Genomic DNA, 22,451 nt, shown 5'->3' on the forward strand with positions numbered 1-22,451 from the left:
CTTGAAAGAGCATGGATTCAGATACAGGCTTTGTACCACTCAACAGGGCTTTTATAATGCTCTCTCCTGCATGTCCCTATGGCCCTAAAACCAAGAACTCACACTCACACACATTTGGGTACACCAACCGCATGCACACACACACAAACACACATGCAGGTACGCACACACACACACGCACACATCCTAACGCGCGCACACATACACACGTACACGCACACACACACACACACACACACACACATTCACACTTTCACAGCACTCATTTGGGCACACGCAAAAGCCACACACCCACAACGAAATGCATGCATCCATTGGCTCAATCACATGTGCACACAAACGCATAGTGAAAGAACGTTTTGCGTTACCGTTTTGTGCGGTGAGTGGTAAGTCCCAGACCTTCTTTAAGGAGCTGGTTTGAAATGCCTACCGCCACTCCCTCTGGTTTCTGCCCCCACCCACACACACACACCTGACGCAAGCCATTTAACTCACCTATCCAGCTTCTGGCGTTCTAACGTGTACATCACTGCTGTCTTATTTCTCTCTACCGCATGCGGCAACGTGCACAAGAAAAAAGGATTGTGTGTCGTTTACTGCAGCTGACGATTTCTGTTGAGATGGATGTAACATCTGAAACCATGTTCCATGTTTTCATGCATGCATGGGTTCTCAGCTCCTTAATGAGCTATTACATTGATAAAAGGTTTTCCGTTTTCCCGACACATTACAGAGATAAGCGGCTTTAACATCACCTTTAACGTCTCCTTTAACGTGTGAGCCCCTGTCGGCACTTCAAGATTAGTTTCCCCTTGTTGAGGCGTATGAAGAGCAGAAAAGCTGTTTTTATGAACATGCACCATTGAATGGTGTCAGAGTAGTTGTCCTGCTGGAATTTTCATGATACACAACAAATAAATATCTAATGTGATTACAGTAACACCATAAAACAGACTGATAAGAAGTACGAGTTTTATCAAAAGCAATTCCACAGCTTACTTTTATAGATCCATATCCAGAGAGAAATAGAATAACAAACATCTCTTCTATTTACCAGCGTATTCAGTTTAACCCCAGAATGCAACACCCTAAGTATCAGGGTTTGAGTTTCTACCATGACCGGGTCGTTCAGTCAGGTACTCTGGCTAATGCTGGGGCGGCAGTAGTTCAGGAGGTATAGCGGGTTGGCTGGTAACCTGAAGCTTGCTGGTTCGATCCACGGCTCCTCCTAGCTGTGCGTCGGGGTCCTCCTAGCTGAGCAACCCTAACTGGTCCCTACGAGCTGGCTGTCGCCTTGCATGGCTGACTCCACCATCGGCGTGTCAATATGTGCGTGAATGGTGAATGTGAGGCAATATTGTATAGCGCTTTGGGTGGCCAATGGTTAGAAAAGCGCTATATAAATGCAGTCCATTTACATTTATTTACTGCTGACAAAAATAATAGATACAGTTGGTTGATGTGTCATGTACCAAATGATTTTTGGTACATGACTCAACCTATAGTACATGCCATGAACTCACATCTGTGTTGTGGACATAAATAGTGGAACACTTTACACTTGATCTTCATTCTGCTGCTTCAGGTTAAATTCGACCTTCTGGCCCTTTAATTAAATTAAATCTGGAATATTTGGAGTAGTTTGATGAGCTCTTTGTTTCTGAATTGCTCATTTGACATAGTGGTTGCAGGACATGAATAAGCATCTGAATCTCTAAATGTGATGAGAAATCTTCCTAGAGGTGGAGGAGTAAAATGTATTTTGGTTGTTAATTGTGTTGGCTTGACAAAGGTCCTTTTCATGACTCAAGATGGCGTCATTTAAAAAAGAGAGAAATAATAGGTTTCACTTACCTGCTCAACCTCACAGCTCTTTTTCCCTAGGAGCTCTTATTGCTCCGTCTAGAAGAGGTCTATACTTTTATTAGTTTCTGTGATTATATATATATTTTTTTAAGAATTATTCTGCATTAGGTTTTATTTTACTTATCTGTTCACAATTTCTTTATTTTTTTCTGATTTTACAATCGATTGCAATTTCTCTCACAGTTTTTCTTATTCCCTCTCTCTCTATCTCTTTGATTGTGGCTTTCTCTCTCTCTCTCCCTCCCTTATTCTGTCTCTCTCTTGATCTCTTTATCGCTCCCTATAGATAGATAGATAGATAGATAGATAGATAGATAGATAGATAGATAGATTGATTCAATATAAAGCAGTTCTTTCAGTAAGAGACTATTACACCCAGCATGTAAGAAGGAACGCTTCCAAAGGTATTTTATTCCATCTGCCATAAGACTCTACTATAACACAACTGTTATAAAACACTGTGCTGTCATCACTAATCACTTCACCTAATACTTAAATATAAGTAATGTGCACTTTCCACTTCACATGTGAAATTAAGTATTTATTCTGCATTGAAGGACCTTTTAGCCTCTACTGTTGTGTAACCCTTAGGCATGTACATATATGGCCCTATGGCGTGGCATTTGTGTGATATTTTTCTTTCTTTCTTTTATTATTGCATTTTTTTATATTCCATGGGCTGATGTAACAAGTGAATATCTCATGTATGGGATGAGATAAAGTAATTATCAGTATGTCTATATATATCTATATATTTCTTAGATGCACTCTCTGACATCTATGTTTTGTTCATCTTCTAGGAAACCAGAATCAACTGCATACGCATTGCTCGCAAAGGTAAGAGAACATATAACATCTTCTTATAAACACTGATGATAACCCATCATAGCAATATGAAGGGGTGCAATTAGGATTACTGTGAAGGTAGGATAACGCAACATGCAAGTAGCGGCGGGAGGCTTTCATCCTGGCCGTGGTACCGAGGCGTCGAAGTGCTTTATCAAAGACGGATTCTCTGTTCCCACTCTCAAGACACTAGACAGCTACATCTGAAGCCTCTGACCCCAGTCTGGCCTACAAGAGTCCTCCAGATCAAAAACCGCTACCTGAACCCATCAACCACAGAAAGCACCGGGCGCTCCCCCGGCCCGCTGCCTCCACTCAGCGATTCAAAAGGACGCGGAAAGGGCAGGGGAGAAATGACTAAGCCCTGATGGCGGAGGTTTGGCTCCTTCTGCCTCTGTGCGCCGTCACAGTGAATACAACTCCCGTATTGATAGTTTCATCTTGGCACTGCGACAGTAAGCACAGCCTTGCAAATAAATTTACCGGCCGGGGGGCTGTCCTTTTTCTCGTGAAGCCCTCTCTTTCTTGGACCAAAAAGAGGCAGGGTTCATCATGTATGGGGCCGAGAGCTCCTGTTCCACATCTTGACGGCTAGGCTATGTGAAACCATTTCCTCAGGTTGATGAAAATTTCGCAGCGGCAGCTTTTCTTCTGGGACTCTTATGAGGCCCTGCAAAAAGGACAAACAGCAGGAGTAAAAGAAGGAAATAACAATTCATGGTTCGGAAAAACAAGGAATAATTAAAGCTTTGTTTGATTTTGATATATCTTTTATGAGCGAATGACAAAGAGAACACAAAGCCCAAAACTAAATAACATTGTTTTAAAGGAAGTAAGGTGATGTTTCAACTGATGGGTGGATCTCCGAGAGAAAGAGTGTAATTTAAAGGCGGGACAGGTCAGGGGTTATTTCATCCCTGGCTGTGATATCTATACTCTAGGCTGCCTATCAGTCACCAAAGCACACAGGCGAGTGATTACGGCGCGGATAGCAAAGCAGCCGATTCCATTCCCACTTCCAGGTGACAGTTTAATTAAGCATCACTTGGCAGTTCCTATTCCACAATAGCCTTCCATTTCGGCTTTAAGTGCCAATTTCCAACAGCGGGCATTGGCCGTGCGTGCGAAAAATCTGCTCCATACTTATGTTTAGCCTAATGGAAACACTGCGGCTAAGAGTAGCACAATCCTCTTATGCATTCAAAACGTCACAAAATTGAATTCCCCCTGCTCGTCTGCATTTATTTAGGGAATGTAAAATAAACTATTGGACTTCATTTCTTATGGACTTCATTTCCTCTCCTAACTGACCTAACGGTTGGTTAGGAGTGAGTTTGGATGTCTGACGACACAGGGGGCACCTTGGGAAGACCGATAACCAGAATGCTCCGGGACAACAAAGTAGGGTCTTTGATAAGTTGTCAGTCTGTCAGGCTGTACAACCCATCACACGAAGCATCAAGTGATGTGGTTCACAGACTAAAGAGAACATTGCCTTTGCCCTACAGACAAATACAGAAAGAGAGATGAAACCCACAAACAAACAAACCAAACAACACACAATGTGGTTAATAAAGCGTTTATTTCCACAGCCCAGTACACGAACCACGCAGCCATATTCAAAGACCCCAGGCCTCTATGAGGGAGAAGAAAAAAAAGATCTAGCGGGATGAGACAAAAGACACTGCCCCACTTTTAGCTGTATTTGGGATGAGGCTTATAAAGGCCCAGGGCTGAGGAAAGATAAGCCCAGGAACATAGCTCTGTTTTCCTTCTATTTTGCCCCCAATCCCATTGTCCCCCCCACTGCTCTGTTAGCTAGTAACTGAGTCCTCAGGCCTGTTCTGACTTTTCCAATCGCTGGCTGAAAGATTGGTTGGGCTGAGCTAGGCTAGGCAAGTGATCGGCTGGGTTAGAGATAAAATGGTCTAGAGATAAGCCGGACTAGAGACAGTCTGGGCTGAGACAGGCTAGGCTATTGAAAGGCTGGGCTATAGACAGGCTGGGCTAGAGTCAGGCTGGGCTAGAGTTAGGCTGGGCTAGAGTTAGGCTGGGCTCGAGTTAGGTCAGGTGCAGGGTCTGTCAGGGCCTAGAGGACAAGATGACACCATGCACGGAAATTAGGTCACCGCGCGGCTAGAACAAGACGAAAGAAAGGCCACTCTTCTGACCCATTAACATAAGTATAGACTATAGAGTGCTATTCTGACTGTGTGGAGGCGTAGACGTACCCGACAGAAACACTAAAACTAAAACAAAGGCGCTTTAGTGTTGATATTGTTGTGAAGGATCATTTATGTATGCTGTCCCTCATTCTGCGTTTGTGCGTCCTTACTTCCCATTGAACTTGAAAAATGCTAGTGTCTTTCTCTTCTCCATACAAGCCCACTTTTACCTTAGATCATTATTTTTAGTTGGGTATTTTTTCTAAAGACCACTTTGAACTGTCTCCTTCATTGTCACGCTTTTACAATCGAGCGCTACATGCAGAGATTTCATAAATCTAGAGATCGCTGTTCAGTGAATGCCATCTCACAGCTTACATAAATACTAGCTGCATTGATGTGTGAGCACATCTGAAACAAAGAATAAAAGAGAGAAAGAGAGGCAGAGAGAGAGAATGTCTTCTGCAAACTCTTTTCAATCTATGAATAGCTTTGAATTATTCCCCTCTTTCTCCTTGTGTATGCATTTTATTTCCTGCTGAAGCGGTTCTCCGTCCGTGAATCGTTCTAAGCCGTTGGATCTCCAATGTAGCCGGATCACACTCTGTTTTTCTTATCCTAATGGCCCTCTCTTTCCACCTCTTTTCCAACTATCCCCACCCCCTCCACCTCTCCCCCCTCCACCGCCCTCCCACCACCACATCCACCTCTCCCCCCCTCCACCCCCCTCCCACCACCACATCCACCTCTCCCCCACTACTACAACCACACCTCTCTCCCACCACCACCTCCATCTCTTCCCCACCATCGCCTCCACCTCTCCCCTATTACTATAACCACACCTTCCCACCACCACATCCACTTCCCCCGCCTACAACCACATCCTCATCCCCCCCACTACTACAACCACCTTCACCTTACCCTGTCCACCCCGTCCACCTCCACCAATCTCCAACCGTCTCCCCTCCCCCTTCCTCTACCTCCCCCCGGCCCGACGGCCAGCTGCCTGCAAGGACCACCGGCGTGCGCTGGAGGTGACCCAGCGCTCGGAGGAGATGGGGCTGATCCTGGGGGTGTGTGCCGGGGGTCTGGTGGTGCTCATTCTCCTGCTGGGCGCGGTCATCATCGTCATCAAGAAGGGGTGAGTAGCGGCTGGTGTGGAGGCTGCTGCTCCACGCTGGCATTATTGTGGGATGTTTGGTCCAGAAAGCGGGCGTCGCTCGGGCGCCGCGGCAACCATTGATCGTGCGCTATGGTGACCCCGCTGTCTCCCAGTAGGGGCAATTAGGGATAATGTAGTCGTTACTGTATCATACTGCACACAACTCTCCCACTACTCCTTTGTCTTACTTTTGCTTGTTTCTTTTACTCTCTCTGACGCACGGCATCAGAGGACACCAATTATCAACCTATTGGATGTTGTTGCCGTGGTTATTTCTGCCTCGTTCGCTATTTCGCTCCATTAAAGCACACCAGCAAGTGTTTCATCGTGTTGCTCTAAGGCACTTGCTAGAGCAATTTATTATTTCTCTATGGTACGCTTGCTAAAGCTGCGTTGTATTCATACATAGCACTCTAGCTAGAGCTACATTGTAATTCTCTACAGTAATAGCTAGAGTTACATTGTAATTCTCTATGCTACACTAGTTAGAGCTACATTGTATCCCTCTATAGCACACTAGCTAGATCTACATTCAATTTATCTTTGGTACACTAGCTAGAGCTAAATTAAATTCCTCTATAGATCACTATCTAGAGCTGCATTGTAATTTTCTATGGTACGCTCACTAGAGCTACATTGTTAATCTCTATAGCAAACTAACAAGGGCTAAATTCAAATTTTCTATGCTAAGCTAGCTAGATTACATTGTATTCCTCTTTACCACAGTAGCTAGAGCTACATTGTGTTTCTTTGTAGCGCTAAATTGATTTCCGCTAACTTGCACCTGAGGGGCCAAAAGCCTCTCATCCACAGGGCCATCCAAGTGTGAAGCATGTAATTATAAGGGGATGCAATTCAATTAGCCACTTAATTATGCACTCTAAGCAACAACCTGACCTCTGGAATTGGATATTAATTAGGAAAGAAAGAAAGGTGTGCTTTCTGCGATCATTAACCTGTGATCCTAAATGATCACCTACCCTACCATTACTCTAAGTTTGATTTAGACTCCAGGCAACTGCCTCAGCTAACACTTAACCTTTCTGTAAGAAAATGAATACCATTTTACATCCGAAACCCCGCCATGCTAAACAGAGACTTATACTGAGGGCTAGTAATCACAATGGAATGGCGGAGGTCCTACGGAAGAAGGTTGAATTATGCTGATTTGATGATGAAGTACGGTGCTGCCCCTATTGCCCTCCTAAGCTACCATGAAGATGGCTCTCAGAGAATGGATTGCTAGATTTGCTCTTGCTGAAACCCTACATGTCATTTAACATGTAGGGTAGCATGGACACATATTTAACTTAAGGATTTTTTTCAATTGTGCTTTGATGTGCTATAGGCTGTCAGGTCTGCCTGTCTGTTATACATACAGCCTACACACGTGTCCTACAGGCCTACTCAGTATAGCAGCCTACACACGTGTCCTACAGGCCTACTCAGTATAGCAGCCTACACACGTGTCCTACAGGCCTACTCAGTATAGCAGCCTGCACACGTGTCCTACAGGCCTACTCAGTATAGCAGCCTACACACGTGTCCTACAGGCCTACTCAGTATAGCAGCCTACACACGTGTCCTACAGGCCTACTCAGTATAGCAGCCTACACACGTGTCCTACAGGCCTACTCAGTATAGCAGCCTACACACGTGTCCTACAGGCCTACTCAGTATAGCAGCCTACACACGTGTCCTACAGGCCTACTCAGTATAGCAGCCTACACACGTGTCCTACAGGCCTACTCGGTGCAGCCAGACTCATCAGACACATCTCAGCCTCTATTCCCATTTTCATCCCACTGCCAGCTGGCATGGCTTACACGTTTACATCTCTTCTTTCTCTCTCTCTTCTTCTTCGGCATCGGTCTCTTTGCTCTTCTTGCCGTCTCCAGAAGGGACTACTATTCTTACTCTTACTATCCGTAAGTTATTCCATCCCTTGTTTTTTTTCTTCTCCCTCATTCTGTGATCCATCGGCGCCCTCATTTAGCCTCTCCTCCTGCTGCAAGCTGTGGATGGAACCGAGCCCCCCTGTCTGATCATTACCCGTCTCCCCTCTTCTCCCCCACTGTCTGCCTCTCGCTCTATTTATCTATCCGTCTATATCGCCCTCTGTTATCTCTTTTTTCTATCTCTCTCTCTCTTTCTTTATCTCTATACATATCCCTTTATATTCTCTTTATCTCAATATATGTTTATCTCTATCTCTATCGATTTATGTGTCTTTCTATCTGTCTCTATCTATATATCTGTCTCGCTCTACCTATTTATCTCTATATCTATCTATCTTTACCTATCTCTCTATATATAACGCTATCTATCTCTATATCTATCTTTCTCTATGTCTCTCTCTCTACGTCTCTCTCTCCACTCTCTCTCTCTACGTCTCTCTCTACTTCTCTCTCTCTACGTCTCTCTCTCTACGGCTCTATCTCTTCGTCTCTCTCTACGTCTCTCTCTCTCCGTCTCTCTCTCTACGTCTCTCTCTCTACGTCTCTCTCTCCACTCTCTCTCTCCACTCTCTCTCTCTACGTCTCTCTCTACGTCTCTCTCTCTACGTCTCTCTCTCTACGTCTCTCTCTCTACGTCTCTCTCTCCACTCTCTCTCTCCACTCTCTCTCTCTACGTCTCTCTCTACGTCTCTCTCTCTACGTCTCTCTCTCTACGTCTCTCTCTCCACTCTCTCTCTCCACTCTCTCTCTCTACGTCTCTCTCTCTACGTCTCTCTCTCCACTCTCTCTCTCCGTCTCTCTCTACGTCTCTCTCTCTACGTCTCTCTCTCCACTCTCTCTCTCTATGTCTCTCTCTCTACGTCTCTCTCTCTCCGTCTCCCTCTCTACGTCTCTCTCTCTACGTCTCTCTCTCCACTCTCTCTCTCTACGTCTCTCTCTCTACGTCTCTCTCTCCACTCTCTCTCTAAGCAGGAAGCCGGTGAACCTGAACAAGACCCCCATCACCTACCGCCAGGAGAAGGGCCACCTGGGCTCCATGGAGCGCAGCTTCACCGACCAGAGCACCCTGCAGGAGGACGAGCGCATGGCGCTGTCCTTCATGGACGCGCACACGTGTGGGGCGCGCAGTGAGTACCGCTGACCGTAGGATAACACTCAGTCCTCACTGCTGTTGTTGTTGTCCATCAAGACATTTCTTTAAGCGACATGTTTTGAGGCAAGGCTCTTAGTGTGGTGGCAGGGATGTCATAATTCATAACTGCAGTGCGGGAATCACTAGAATATTATTTTAGTTTTTGTCATTTTCGGAAAAATATTATAAAATACCAAATCCGTAATTAGGCACTCCAGGGATTTTATCTGGGAACACCAATTAAAGATGCTTCACCTCTTGAAGCCCTTAAAAGATATGTCTTCCTCATGAATCCTGTTTCCTTTGTGTTTGTTTACATGTGTGTATGTCTGTGCTTGTGTGTTTGAGTGTGTGTGTATGTGTGTGTGTGTGTGTGTGTGTGTGTGTGTATGTGCACCTGTGTGTCTGCGTGTGTGTGTGTGTCTATGTGTTCATGCTTGCGTGTGCGTGTGTGCGTGCGCGTGTGTGTGTGTGTGTGTGTTCCAGGTGAGGCTCGTAGTTCAGTGAATGAGTCCAGCAGTCTGCTGGGCGGCTCCCCCAGACACCAGTGCAGCAGGAAGGGGTCCCCCTACCACACGGGGCAGCTGCACCCTGCAGTGCGCGTGGCCGACCTCCTGCAGCACATCAACCAGATGAAGACCGCCGAGGGCTACGGCTTCAAGCAGGAGTACGAGGTGAGACCTGCCGCCCCCTGGTGTACACCGGTCATAAAGTGCTTCTTACCTCGCTGTCTAAAACACTGACAGATTCGCTATCGAGTTGCTGCGGGAACACGTCAGACGTTACACGCGAAGAAATACGCAACACAGATCCATTATTGAGCTTCCATTTGACTGGGAAACATTCAATACTAGACGATTTAGTATAATCAAGAGCTCATGTTGGTGGCCCCAGCAACACTGCTCAAGAAGGTTGGAGATCCTCAGATTGTCCTGGTTATAGATGGCTGTTCCACCTCCCCATCACCAGAAGTGCGGAACCTGGGTGTTATTCTGGACTCCACCCTCACATTCTGGTCCCATATCAAGAGTACCATCAAATCTGCCTGCTTCCACCGGCACAACATTTCAAGAATCAGGCCCTCACTTTCCAAATCAGTTACCAAGACCCTCATTCACTCTTTCATCACCTCCCGTCTGGACCACTGCAATGGTGTCCTGTCTGGGCTACCAAGCAAGGCCCTTGACAGATTGCAGTACGTCCAGAATTCATTCAAGATCCTCCCCCTCACCTATGTCACTCCACTCACTCGCACCCAAGAACATCACCGAGCACCTCCAACCCTACTCCCAGTTACGCTCCCTGCGCTCCACAGGCAGGGATCTACTCTCCGTTTCCCGAACCAGACTTAAGACTTACAGGCTTAAGTCTGATAGGGCCTTCTGTGCAACCGCCCCTACCCTATAGAGTAACCTAACACATCCGTTCTGCCCCCTCTCTGACACTGTTCAAAAAGCACCTCAAAACACACCTCTTCTATTTGACCTATACCCTCCTTAACCCTCCCTAGCGCCCCCACATCCCATCCCCCCATTCCCACTCTTGTTCAGTGACCTTGGTACCTTGAAAGGCGCTATATAAATGTAAGTTATTATTATTATTATTGAAGTTTCATAGCACCAACTTGAAAGGAGAGCTTATTGAATGGCTTATGGTGTATATGGGTTTGACCGTGGCCAAGCCAGGTGTTGCACTGTTGTTGGCTGATGAATGAACTTGTGTCTATCCCTATTTATCCACAGGAGATAGCTTACCCACAACCCCTCCCCAAAGCATGTAACATCTTTCCAAGATAACAAAGAGCCCTGAAATTCTGCATTGTCCTTGACGAAGCAGAGATATGAAGAACAGAGACACCATAAAGCAGAAACCTAACAGAACAACCTAGTCCATTGTAGAAGGAGGTACCTCCACATCTCTTTGATCTGGGACTCTATCCAGGGGTCCGCCAGTGCTTCAGAACTGATCAGCAGGTGACACACTGTCACCCAGCCAACACATTAATCATCTTAATGCAAAGAAGACCTCTGTCAGGATGGATAGAATCCTAATGAGGAGCACGCCGTTGGAGAGTTTCCAGCCCCAGAGCCCTGGTCTGGTGCCTGTGTGGGGGAGGAGGAGGTGGGGATGGAGGTGGGGTGGTGGAAAAGGAGGTTGTTGAAGGAGGAGGAGATAAAGGAGGAGGAGGTAGGAGCCTGAGTTGGCTATTAGGAGGAGAGCAGAGATGAAAGGCTAGCAAGGGAGTTTAGAAAACGAAAAGGAAAAAAAATAGTAACAGCCTGTTGGCTCTCTGCGTCCTGACCCTGAAATCACAGCTTCTCACTCGTAATCTCAGTGTTTATCCTTGACTCTGGTTAGGAGAAGAATGCGCTTTAAGCAACCTGTAATCCGTAAAAGCTTTAAACACTGTATTTTGATGTTAAGAACAATCCACACCGGGTAGGTATAGATCTCGCTCACATTTTTAATGGTAGTGTGGAATATAAAAATAAAGCAGTTAAAGTTGCAGCCTGTGGAATTTAGTGGCGTCTGGAGGAACGGACTTGGCAGAAATGAAATATAATAACCGTTGGAAGTCATTACAAGTTTATTTTCATTAGTGAATAATCCCATGGAAATAGGGTTGTTTTGTTTTCGTTACCTTAGGATGAGCCCTTTATACATGACGGAGCCCACCGCGTTGCAACGCCATGATTCTACAGTAGCCCAGAACAGGGGCTTCACAGAGAACACACTTTTTTTAAGCTAAATAAAAATTCTACGTGTAAGCTATGACTTTTAATTTTAAAAACTAAATAACCAAAAACGATGCATGAATCTCTCATGTAGCCTCCTCATTTGACATTTGCCCGATGCTGTCCCACCATAGCTTCTCCTACAGCGTTAGGCAAGGTAGGAGTGAAGGGTGTGGGTATGCCGTTGGCTGTGATCAGTCGCACTGCCGCAGTTCTGAGTTCTGATTTAGCAGGCATTGTCCCTCCTGACAGTGGGAATGTAAATGACTCCCGCTTGGGTCTGATGATCAGGCGTTGTATTGAACTGAGGCCAAGGGGTCCAGCGGCCTGGGGGGGTGTACTGACGTCCCTCCCCTCTGCTCCTCCTCTCTGGTGGTGATGCCACCTCTCCAGGGTTCGGTGAGGTGACCTGCTGTTTTTAAGGGCCTGCCGACCCTCCCTCGTGGCTTGGACTGTGGCTGAGGTCTAAGTCTGGGGGGAGATCTATCACAGTCACCCATGCCCTCTGACATGAATGGAAAAGAGAAAACATCTTATTCAGTTGCTTCGTGGCTTTCCCTCAGGAGCCCTGCGTGTAGACTCATTAAACTGTCCCTCACGGGCAAAACACACACTCACAAAATCAATACAGTACTCTGTTTTATTTTTTTCTTCCTGCGTCTATCTGTTTTGGAATGTGTGTGAGTGTTTGTGTTTGTGTGTGTGTGTGTGTGTGTGTGTGTGTGTGTGTGTGTGTGTGTGTGTGGGGTGGGGGGGGGGTGGGGGGGGGGGGTGATAGAGTGTCTCTACCCGGAGCAGAGGGAAAATGATGATGTATTATATTGCACCTCCCTGTCAGGTATAGGCTTTTTTCTTATTTCCCACAAGAACACACATGTACTCTGAGCTGCTTGGCGGGGCCTCTGCAGTGAGCTGTAAGGGGGCTGTGTGTGTCATACACTGGTGTCATTGCCGGATGAGTTCTAAGGGTAGCCGCGGTCTCCACCACTGAAATGTGTAATTACAGCAGTGAGACGTTCCCAGAGAACTCACAGTTTTTTCTACCTGTATCGGTTGTTGCCTTCAGGCACAGCCTAAAAATAGTGATGGTTGTTGATTCAGTTGTTGTGGATCCAAAGTCTACGTGATACTGGGAAAGTGTCTGAAAAATATATATCAAAACTAGCCCAAGGTTCTTTTGTGTATTTTCTCCCTCAAAAGGAAACCAATAGTTAAAATGCATCCTCATTCTGTCCCCTGAATATGCAGCTGAAGAGAAGCCGGAGACTTGTTACTTTAGGATTAGAGTCCCCCGTACTTGTGCACACCACACTTCTTATAAACTATACTTAACAATATCATAATTTCTTTAATCCTCCCCTTTTCGTCCTCCATGCAATCCTTTTAAACAGCAGCACCCTGCTGATCTCTCCAGACGATGGTGTCTGATCAATCTACCACAGTTACCGCTTTCAATCTGTTAAAATCTCTCTCTCTCTCTCTCTCTCTCTCTCTCTCTCTCTCTCCTCCTTTGTGTATTCACCTCTTGAAAGTGGAGGGTATAAGCAGTGCGAGCAGAGGGAGCAAGACAGGCAGCCCGAGGAGGAGAATCTGAAACAACACGCAGGAAGAAAAGGAGAAAGGGAAAGACGGGGGTGCAGTGAACGGGGAAAGTCTGAGAAAGCGGGATGTAAACAGAACGAAAACAGGAGGGAAAATCTCACAAATAGAGAGCGAGAGCCTGAGAAGGAGCAGGGGTCTGTGGCGGGAGGTGGGAGTAGAGGGGGAGATAGGGGAGGTGGAAGATGAGGCGAAATGGAGAGGATGGGGAGGTGGCAGATGAGGCGAAATGGAGAAGGCGGGGAGATGGGGGAGGTGGAAGATGAGGCGAAATGGAGAGGAGGAGGAGCTGGGAGATGAGGGGGAGATAGGAGAGGAGGGGGAGATGGGACAGACCGGGAAGGTGTGAGAGTAGGGGAAGGTAGGAGAGGGTTGGCGGTGGGAGAGGAGGGGCAGTCGGATGAACAGGGGGATGTGGATGAGCAGGGGGAGGAGGGTGTTATGCAGGCAGGATTTGGGTTCCTGGATCTCAGTGGGACGAGCTGCATTGTAATCCTCTGCTCAGCATGCAGACTTTGGCAGAGTTTTACCAAATTCCCATAGTGACTGAAAACGACAGGGGCTCGACTTGTGTGATGTGTATGCGCATGCACAAATGTTGTAGTGTTTGCGTGCACGTATTTGGCTGCCGGATGTGGTAGTGTTTGTGTCCATGTGTGCGTGCGTGCGGATGTCGTAGTGTTTGTGTTTGTGCGTGCGGGTGTTGTTGTGTTTGTGTTTGTGCGTGCGTGCGGATGTTGTGGTGTTTGTGTGCACAATAGAAGCCGTCGGTGGGACTGCTGTGCCCATGCAGGTATTTGCATCCATGTGTGCAGTTCCATCTGCCTGCTGTTTGAAGGGGGTATTGGCACATAGGAGTGGGTGGAGATGAGAGGCGTGTCAATCAGTGTGCTGCCAGGCAGAACGGTAGCAGGGCGAAGCTTTTCTCAATGTGTCATAACACCGCTAGGTACCTGTGGCCAGACACATGGCAGGTGATACCGCCACCTTAAACTTCTGCTGACAAATGCAGACACATAAGTGACGAAGCAGAGAGCTGAGACCTCACCAGGATTATTTGTACATAACTTAACCAAAAGTGTGTTATGGTATACATTTAAACGTATTTTGTATTCATTATTTTGTGTTTTCTTGGTAAGGGAGGGAGCTGACTGTCCGGGGTTTTAATATTGTGATGCAGGCATTTTGTCAAATAAAGTCAATATGAAAATGCCCCTAAATATTCAAGAGTAGACTGTTATATTTAAACTGCCTTGCGGCTGAAAATATTCTTTGGTACTCATTCAAAAATCGTTTAAAATTGACTGATTCATTAAAAAGAAAAGACTCATTTCAAATCTGAAACTGTCACTTGAGGCAAATTTGAAGGTTGAGCAGGTTGGTATGACATAAATAAAGATGGTTCGACCATTGCCTTCAACCTTCTCGTTTGTAGGAATATATGTGCTGCAGCTAGGGGTGCTTTCACCATGAGCCACTCATTAGATGGGACATTAAGGCCCCCCCTGTTCAGTCAACCACATTGCCCCTCCACACTCCAACCCAGTGCGCCTCTCCGCTCCACCCCATCAGGTTGTGGAGTGGGGAGTCCTTCACCAGCAAGCACCATCTCTCTCTGACGCTCGCGGCTCCGATGCATTATCTGATTATGAAGCATTAAAGTGTATAATTGCCCCTTATCGCGAGAGGATTACAATGGCTTTACTCTATACATACGGCACTAGACAGAGAGAGAGAGAGAGAGAGAGACTGAGAGAGATAGAGAGATTCTGAATAAGTTTCAATCAAAACCCGAAGCAAACAATTAATGGTTATTCCTTATCGCCCCCAAGACAAAGAGAGCTGTGTTGTGAGTGGATGTGTTTGTGTTGTGCAGCATCAGAGCATTGAGTTCCTCTTGTCTTCGCAGAGCTTCTTTGACGGCTGGGACTGCACCAAGAAGAAAGACAAAACCAAGGGCCGGCAGGACACCTTCACGGGATGTGAGTTGAAACGCTTCATCTGCATGCAGAACCAACTGTTGTTTTGATCTTTAATGAGTCTATTGATATTTTAATTTATAATTCCATGAATGTCTGCAATGTCAACGAATGTTCACTACGAGTTAGCATAACTCAACTGCTCTGGTGGCTCTATGTATGTATATATATGTATATATATATATATATATATATATAGGTGTACATATATAGGTATTTATATCTATGTATATATATATACTTATACCTGTATATAATACATATATAGGTATTTATATATGTATATATGTACTTATACCTGTATATATTTTATATATATATATATATATTGTGAAGCAGAGAAATGCAAAGAAATATTAGCATTTCCAAGCGACAGCTTATGTGAGTAAATGTGAAAGTATTTGTACTTACAAATTAATCAAACAATTAATCAATTCATATTTGACTCATATATTTAATTGACTCATAATTTCTCAGATGATCGGCACAGAGTGAAACTGCACCCGCTCCTGGGAGATCCGAATTCTGACTACATCAACGCCAACTACATCGACGTGAGTCTAAAGCCCTTGCATCGGGATGCTGTCTGCCCATGTAATAAACATGCATAGGGTTTCCCTCTCATGCAGTCCAGCGCTCTTACTCAGCTGGCCATCCTCCTCTTGCCATTGAGCCAGATGTCCTCGTTATGGAAGCCGCACCCAACTTCCATTATCCAGAATCCCTCACCCCTCATAACCCTGCTATCAATTTTAATAATATAGAAAGGAAAAAAATGTAATAACATATTCAGGAGGTAAAGCTTTTGGTAAGAGGCTGCAAATCCTAGAATTAAATAGACGTGATTGATGTTATTCAGTCTCTCTTTGCAGGAAACAGCCCTGTTGTTTTCCTACTCCCCACCTTAGTTCTCAGACAGTCTGCTTACCCGTCATGGGCTTTCTAGGTGTGTAATGTCTGTAGACTTTATGTTGGTCATGTGTGTCTACAGGACTATATATTTCTCCTTAAACGTAATTATGGCAAACGTGCATGCGTTCACTAAAGTTATACATCCATGCTTCAGAGACTTCAAATCTAACCAAACAATTTTTAACATAAAAAATATGCGGCTTGAGAAATTTGATTAATAGCTGTAATTTATTTTAGCACTTTTTGTTGTTGTTATTTCAGTTGTGTCATGGTAAGTCATCTATCACGTTGAGATAATCGGAATGTCTTTTCAAACGTCCCATAGTACCCAATGTACCATTAACATTAGTCATCAGCACAATCTGAGAGCGTGTAGATAAAGTTTCAAGTTTTAAGTTGGAGTTTTTCTTACAGTTACGTGAACAATAGTGGTATTATCGTTCTATATTTAAGTCATTAACAAGCACTCATTCATTGGTGGTTGATTTTTCCATTCAGTAGGTGCCGTTTCATCAAGTGCTAGCGTAGCTGAAGCGTTTGTTTCTCTCTAGCGAGAGTGGCTGCTGTGCTTTTAAACACCTAATTACCACGGGAGGACATTAGAAGCAGGGAGGCTGCTGTGACCGTCCAACAGACTAGGGTGTATACAGCAGAGGGGTGGGGGTTATTAGGGCAACACCACTCAGGGATGCTAGTTCCTGGCGAGGCCAACGGCACCGCGGGATAATGGCTGGTTTGCCAAAGTGGAGGATCGAGTTGGACAACCTCGTATTATTTTGGCAGAATTAAATAGAAAAGTTTCCAAATGTCTGGAAAAAAAAGTTTTTATTTTGAGTTTTTTAAAGAGCTACAGCCGACTTCATCTCCTTAGTGACTCAACAAGGACCAGACCCTATCTGACTTTGCTTGTATAATTTAATGTTGTATACACTGCCTTGTTTAGAAGTCTGACTGCTTCCTAGACTTGTTTTTTGTTTTCAGTTCAGTTGTGCGTCACTGTCTTAAGCGCTCTACCCAAGATCATCATAACCCTAACAAACGGACCCTAACACACACACACACACACACACGCACACACACACACACACACACACACACACACACACACACACACACACACACACACACACACACACACCTTCACTAACGCTAACCAACTGACCCAAACATACAAACACACACACACACACACACACACACACACACACACACACACACACACACACACACACACTCAGACTCACACACACGCTTCTCTTCCCATGTTTCTGTAGCCATAACACCATAAGCTTCTCATTAACTAGATATATATCTGTTCTTTTTCTTCTTTCTACTTCCTCCTCCAATCTGGACCCTGTAGATTCGGATTAACAGGGAAGTAAGTACTGTCTCTTGCCTGCCACCGCCCTCCCCCCTGCCTCCACTCTTTATTTCCTCCTCCACCTCCTCCCCAATCCTCCCCCCTCCTCCCGCCCCTGTAGCTGAGTGTGAGGTGAGGCGTGTGTGGTGCGGGGCACCTGAACCAAGAGAGCAGGCCGTGCCCTCTTGGCTTGTTATCTAAACATCTCCCCCCCCCCCCCCCCATAGGTGTCAGGCTGTGAATGTGTGGAAGGCTGGGTGTGTGTGCGTGTGTGAGTGTGTGTGTGTGGGTGTGTGTGTGTGTCTATCTGCTCATAAGGTGGATGGGAAGGAAAGGGGCGGGGGGGGGAAGACTCTGGAGGTTGCTGTTGCTATGGCGACTACTGTAGTGCTAAGTGGTGGAGTTGCGCTGGTTATGCTGATAGGGATGTCCGGGGGGGGGGGGGGTGCTATAGTGCAGGCCCATTCATCTCCATTTCAAACCTGTGTCCAGTTTTTTTTGTTTTTTAACTGAGCGGCTGTAATTCGGTTGGACAATCCATCAAAAACGTAGACGGCTCCAAAACATATTAAAGTAATAGTTCCCAACCAACAACAAGACCGCAACAACTCCAAGAAAAACATGGAGTTTATTAATGGCCGAGGGGGGCTTGTGTGAGGGAGAGGTGGAACAGATTCCTCTCCGGCTTCAGTTTGCCAAGCCCTTTTATAGACTCTTTACAGAAGAGCATTAGTGCTCAGTTTGGTAGCGTTAACGGTGTTGTAAACCAGACCAGCTGCTTCCCTTGGACTGAAGGCTCACATTTTAAATCACCTTATCCATGTTCCATCCATTGGAAACAGCTGTTTGATTTCAAACGTGAGGTAAGAGGTGTTTGTTTTCAATATTGGAGGACTTAGTCTTCAAGCCCCCCTGGGGATTCTGAGGTGCCTTCCACATCCCTCCTCATAAACAACACATCTTTATCATTTGGGAATGTCTGTCCTCCTCTTCATCAATGGCTGTAATAACCTTTGTTATTGAAACTGCCAGAATATTCTCTGTACATGTGGAAAGTGGCTCCACATCCTGTCCATTTCCATTACCGCGCCCGTGTCCATGTTTATGTTGCGTCTGTGTTATTCCTCACCTCTGATCTCTGTGTTCGAGATGCTTGTGTGAAGGGGGTCGAGAAAAGGCAAGACTTGTTCTGAAGAAATAAAATGTTGTGTTATCACGCAGAGTGTGAAATTGTCGGTTACAATGAGGGTATCGCCAAAAGAACAGGACCTATTGTGTCTTGTAATGGAAATGTATCATTTCCTTTTCTAAATGCAGGTTCAATTCACTTCATTGTGTTAGGGACCCCAAACAATCTGCCTGCACTTCTGGCAGTCATTCCATCATTATTTTTGTCGAGCATTTTTGGACATAAATGAGTCCAGCTTTGTAGAACTGCAGAAAAAAAGGAATCAATGCTGTTGGTATTACCTTTAGTTTGAAGACATTGATTAAGTGTTTTGTCACAGTACGATTGGGTCCTCGGGGGTGCTCAGGTTCGAGGGGAGGTTGGTGTTTGAGGGGGGAGGTCCTCCGAAGCCCGAGCACACGGGACGAAAGAGATTTATCGAGGCTGTGGCCTGTGGCAAGTGAGAATACCTTAGAGCCTTACTAGACAAAAGGCTGAGATGGAGCCTTTCTCACCAGACATAAGGGTGAGATAGAGCCTTACTCACAAGACATAAGGGTGAGATAGAGCCTTACTCACCAAATATAAGGGTGAGATAGAGCCTTACTCACCAGACATAAGGGTGAGATAGAGCCTTACTCACCAGACATAAGGGTGAGATAGAGCCTTACTCACCAGACATAAGGGTGAGATAGAGCATTACCAGACATAAGGGTGAGATAGAGCCTTACTCACCAGACATAAGGGTGAGATAGAGCCCTTCTCACCAGACATAAGGGTGAGATAGAGCCCTTCTTAACAGACATAAGGGTGAGATAGAGCCTTACTCACCAGACATAAGGGTGAGATAGAGCCTTACTCACCAGACATAAGGGTGAGATAGAGCCCTTCTTAACAGTCATAAGGGTGAGATAGAGCCCTTCTTAACAGACATAAGGGTGAGATAGAGCCCATCTCACCAGACATAAGGGTGAGATAGAGCCTTACTCACCAGACATAAGGGTGAGATAGAGCCCTTCTTAGCAGACATAAGGGTGAGATAGAGCCCTTCTTAGCAGACATAAGGGTGAGATAGAGCCCTTCTTAGCAGACATAAGGGTGAGATAGAGCCTTATCAGACATAAGTGTCGCCTTACAGGTGCAGACCGCTAACTCTGCATGTCGTCTCCTTCTGCTTTCAGGGCTACCATCGATCCAACCACTTCATCGCCACTCAGGGTGAGTATCATTGCAATACTATTTGTGTGTGTGTGTGTGTGTGTGGATGTGTGTGAGTGTTTGCGTATTATCGTGTGTTTTCCCTTTGTCATGTCGTAATCAATAAAGATGATCCACCAAGTGAACCCATGGTCTCAAGCCTCCGCCATTTTCTAATGTGATCTTGAAAAGGTGGCGACACGTGCTGCCAGCCAGCCGTGAAAGTCTCCGCTATTGATGCCGGAGAATTAATCAAGAGTAAAGATGAATAATTAAAAACGTTCATTTTTGGCCTCCCCCTTCTCGCCGGGTGGCACTTTTGAGGCTATACATGGCCTGAGAGCGAGAGGAACATTAATGTGCCTTTCATCACTGGAATAGAGAGAAGAAGGCTTTTGATAGACCTGTGTATGCGTGTGTGTGTGTGTGTGTGTGTGTGGGGGGGGGGGTGATTGTTGATGAGAGATTTCATTCCTCCTTTCACAAGGTCAAGGTTTTTCTCTGTGTCCCCGCTCCTCGTTCTTCACACAGTGAAGAACATAATGTTGTTCTTTCTGAAGCGTTTTCTTACGCATGCCCCTTGTTGATATCGTCTGTGTGAAATGATTCGCCCTGTTCTAAAGTCTAGAGGTCACCCTCCACCCCTGGCTGTTGCTTTGTAAAGCGCCCCGTCCTCTGCTGTCTCAGCCCTTCAGACGCTGTATCGACAGCAGGGTTTGGGGAAAAAAAAGAGACAAGAAAGATCCCTGCTCTGCCATCTTGACAAAGGAGGCGTTCCGCCTCGACGGCCAGAATAACCCAGGGCCTAAAACAGCCTCTTACTGAAGTGGATCGCCAGTGGCTGATAAGTGGCGCTGGTGACTTGAGTTTCTTTCTCCCTCTCCCCCTCCATGTCCCCAGGGCCCAAGCAGGAGATGGCGTATGACTTCTGGAGGATGGTGTGGCAGGAGAACTGCTTCAGCATCGTCATGATCACCAAGCTGGTGGAGGTCGGCCGGGTAGGTGTAAGACTCATCTTGCGTCCCGTTTCACGCCCGGATCACAGGTTGTCACACACTCGGACGGATCAAAACAACTGGGAGCATCTTGGCAGATGAATGCACGCTGTGTGTATATGTTTTGGACGGATTGGGAGCCCGGGGCTCTGCGTCCCTGTTCCCTGTGGACAGCCGGCAGCGCCAGAGTGGACAGGAAGCCGACCCCCTTATTATCATAGCCAGCCGCTATTAGCAGCTTAACAGCTAAAGTGTTGTGTTATGGTGGTAAGAGTGGTATGACTGGACAAAGATATCAATTGTTTCGAAACCGCACAGTAGCATTTATCGAAATATCCTGAAAGCGTTGGTCTAGGAATCCCAACTCTACAAGCAAATGTTGTTTCTCTAGGGCTGTGTTTAATCCCCCCCAGCCATCCACCACCACACACTCAGTAATCAACGACTGAGTATTCGGCCGTGGGTCCTAATAACACCTTCCCTCTGGTGGAAATCACCTCCTTTGTGCTGAAGGGCAGAGGAAAGCATTACTGTGCCATTCACAATTATGGTCCGTTGCTTTCCAATAAAACTGCAAAAATCTTTTTTTTTAAGTTTTCTTTTACTTTGTTTTTCTTGAAAATAATTAAAAAGAATAAATAAATACAGCTATGATTTTGTGAAAGGTACATTTTTGTAAGTGCCAAAATGCTTCACTTACTTTAGCAGTAAATGTCAGATTTAATTGGCAAAGTAAGATCTATATATATATACAAGTTAAACATTGATTTATACTACAGAACTAATTGGTACAACTTAATGAAAAACTGGTGTTTGAAGGTAACAATAATGAAAACAAGTATCTGTATTAATACGGTCTGCATGGTTGATATTTTGTGCCCTCAGGTTAAATGCTGTAAATACTGGCCTGATGACAGTGAGATGTATGGGGACATCAAGATAACTCTGTTGAAGACGGAGACGCTGGCTGAATACACGGTCCGCACCTTCGCCTTGGAGAGGGTGAGTTTACCGTTCACCAGCATGTGCAGCACCATGTGTATCCAACCCAATCCTGCCGTACACACAGTATTCAGTACTCAATACTCTACAAATATTGATCGCTCTGAATCCCAGGCTACCGCAGAGACACAATCAAACAAACATTTCATGTTATTTTTGTGCAGAGTTGAATGTGGGGCATTGAACAGTCTCACATGTGTGGGGAAGGACAGCCTAGTGGTTAGGGGGTTGAATCTTAGCCCAAAGGTTGTGGGTAAGAACCCAACCGAAACCCTGAGAAGAAGCAAGCAGCCTAACCTAACTCCTTAATGACCCTACCTGCTCCTCAATGACCCTACCTGCTACTTGATGGCTCTACCTGCTCCTTAATGACCC

General features: G+C 45.7%; 1 protein-coding gene across 1 annotated transcript in view; it reads left to right on the forward strand.

The window, feature by feature from the left end:
• The window catches only part of ptprub (protein tyrosine phosphatase receptor type Ub), a 134,173-nt gene that overhangs the window by 96,365 nt on the left and 15,357 nt on the right, over positions 1-22,451 (forward strand). Inside the window, exons 13-21 of the mRNA XM_079753610.1 lie at positions 2,667-2,703; positions 5,880-6,018; positions 8,967-9,124; positions 9,616-9,803; positions 15,373-15,445; positions 15,920-15,996; positions 20,064-20,100; positions 20,980-21,077; positions 21,960-22,076. Of these exons, the coding sequence (XP_079609736.1) occupies positions 2,667-2,703; positions 5,880-6,018; positions 8,967-9,124; positions 9,616-9,803; positions 15,373-15,445; positions 15,920-15,996; positions 20,064-20,100; positions 20,980-21,077; positions 21,960-22,076 (924 nt within the window). The remainder of the gene's footprint in view (positions 1-2,666; positions 2,704-5,879; positions 6,019-8,966; positions 9,125-9,615; positions 9,804-15,372; positions 15,446-15,919; positions 15,997-20,063; positions 20,101-20,979; positions 21,078-21,959; positions 22,077-22,451) is intronic.

This window comes from Pollachius pollachius (genome assembly GCF_949987615.1).
Source record: "Pollachius pollachius genome assembly, chromosome: 1".
Taxonomy (NCBI): Eukaryota; Metazoa; Chordata; class Actinopteri; order Gadiformes; family Gadidae; genus Pollachius; species Pollachius pollachius.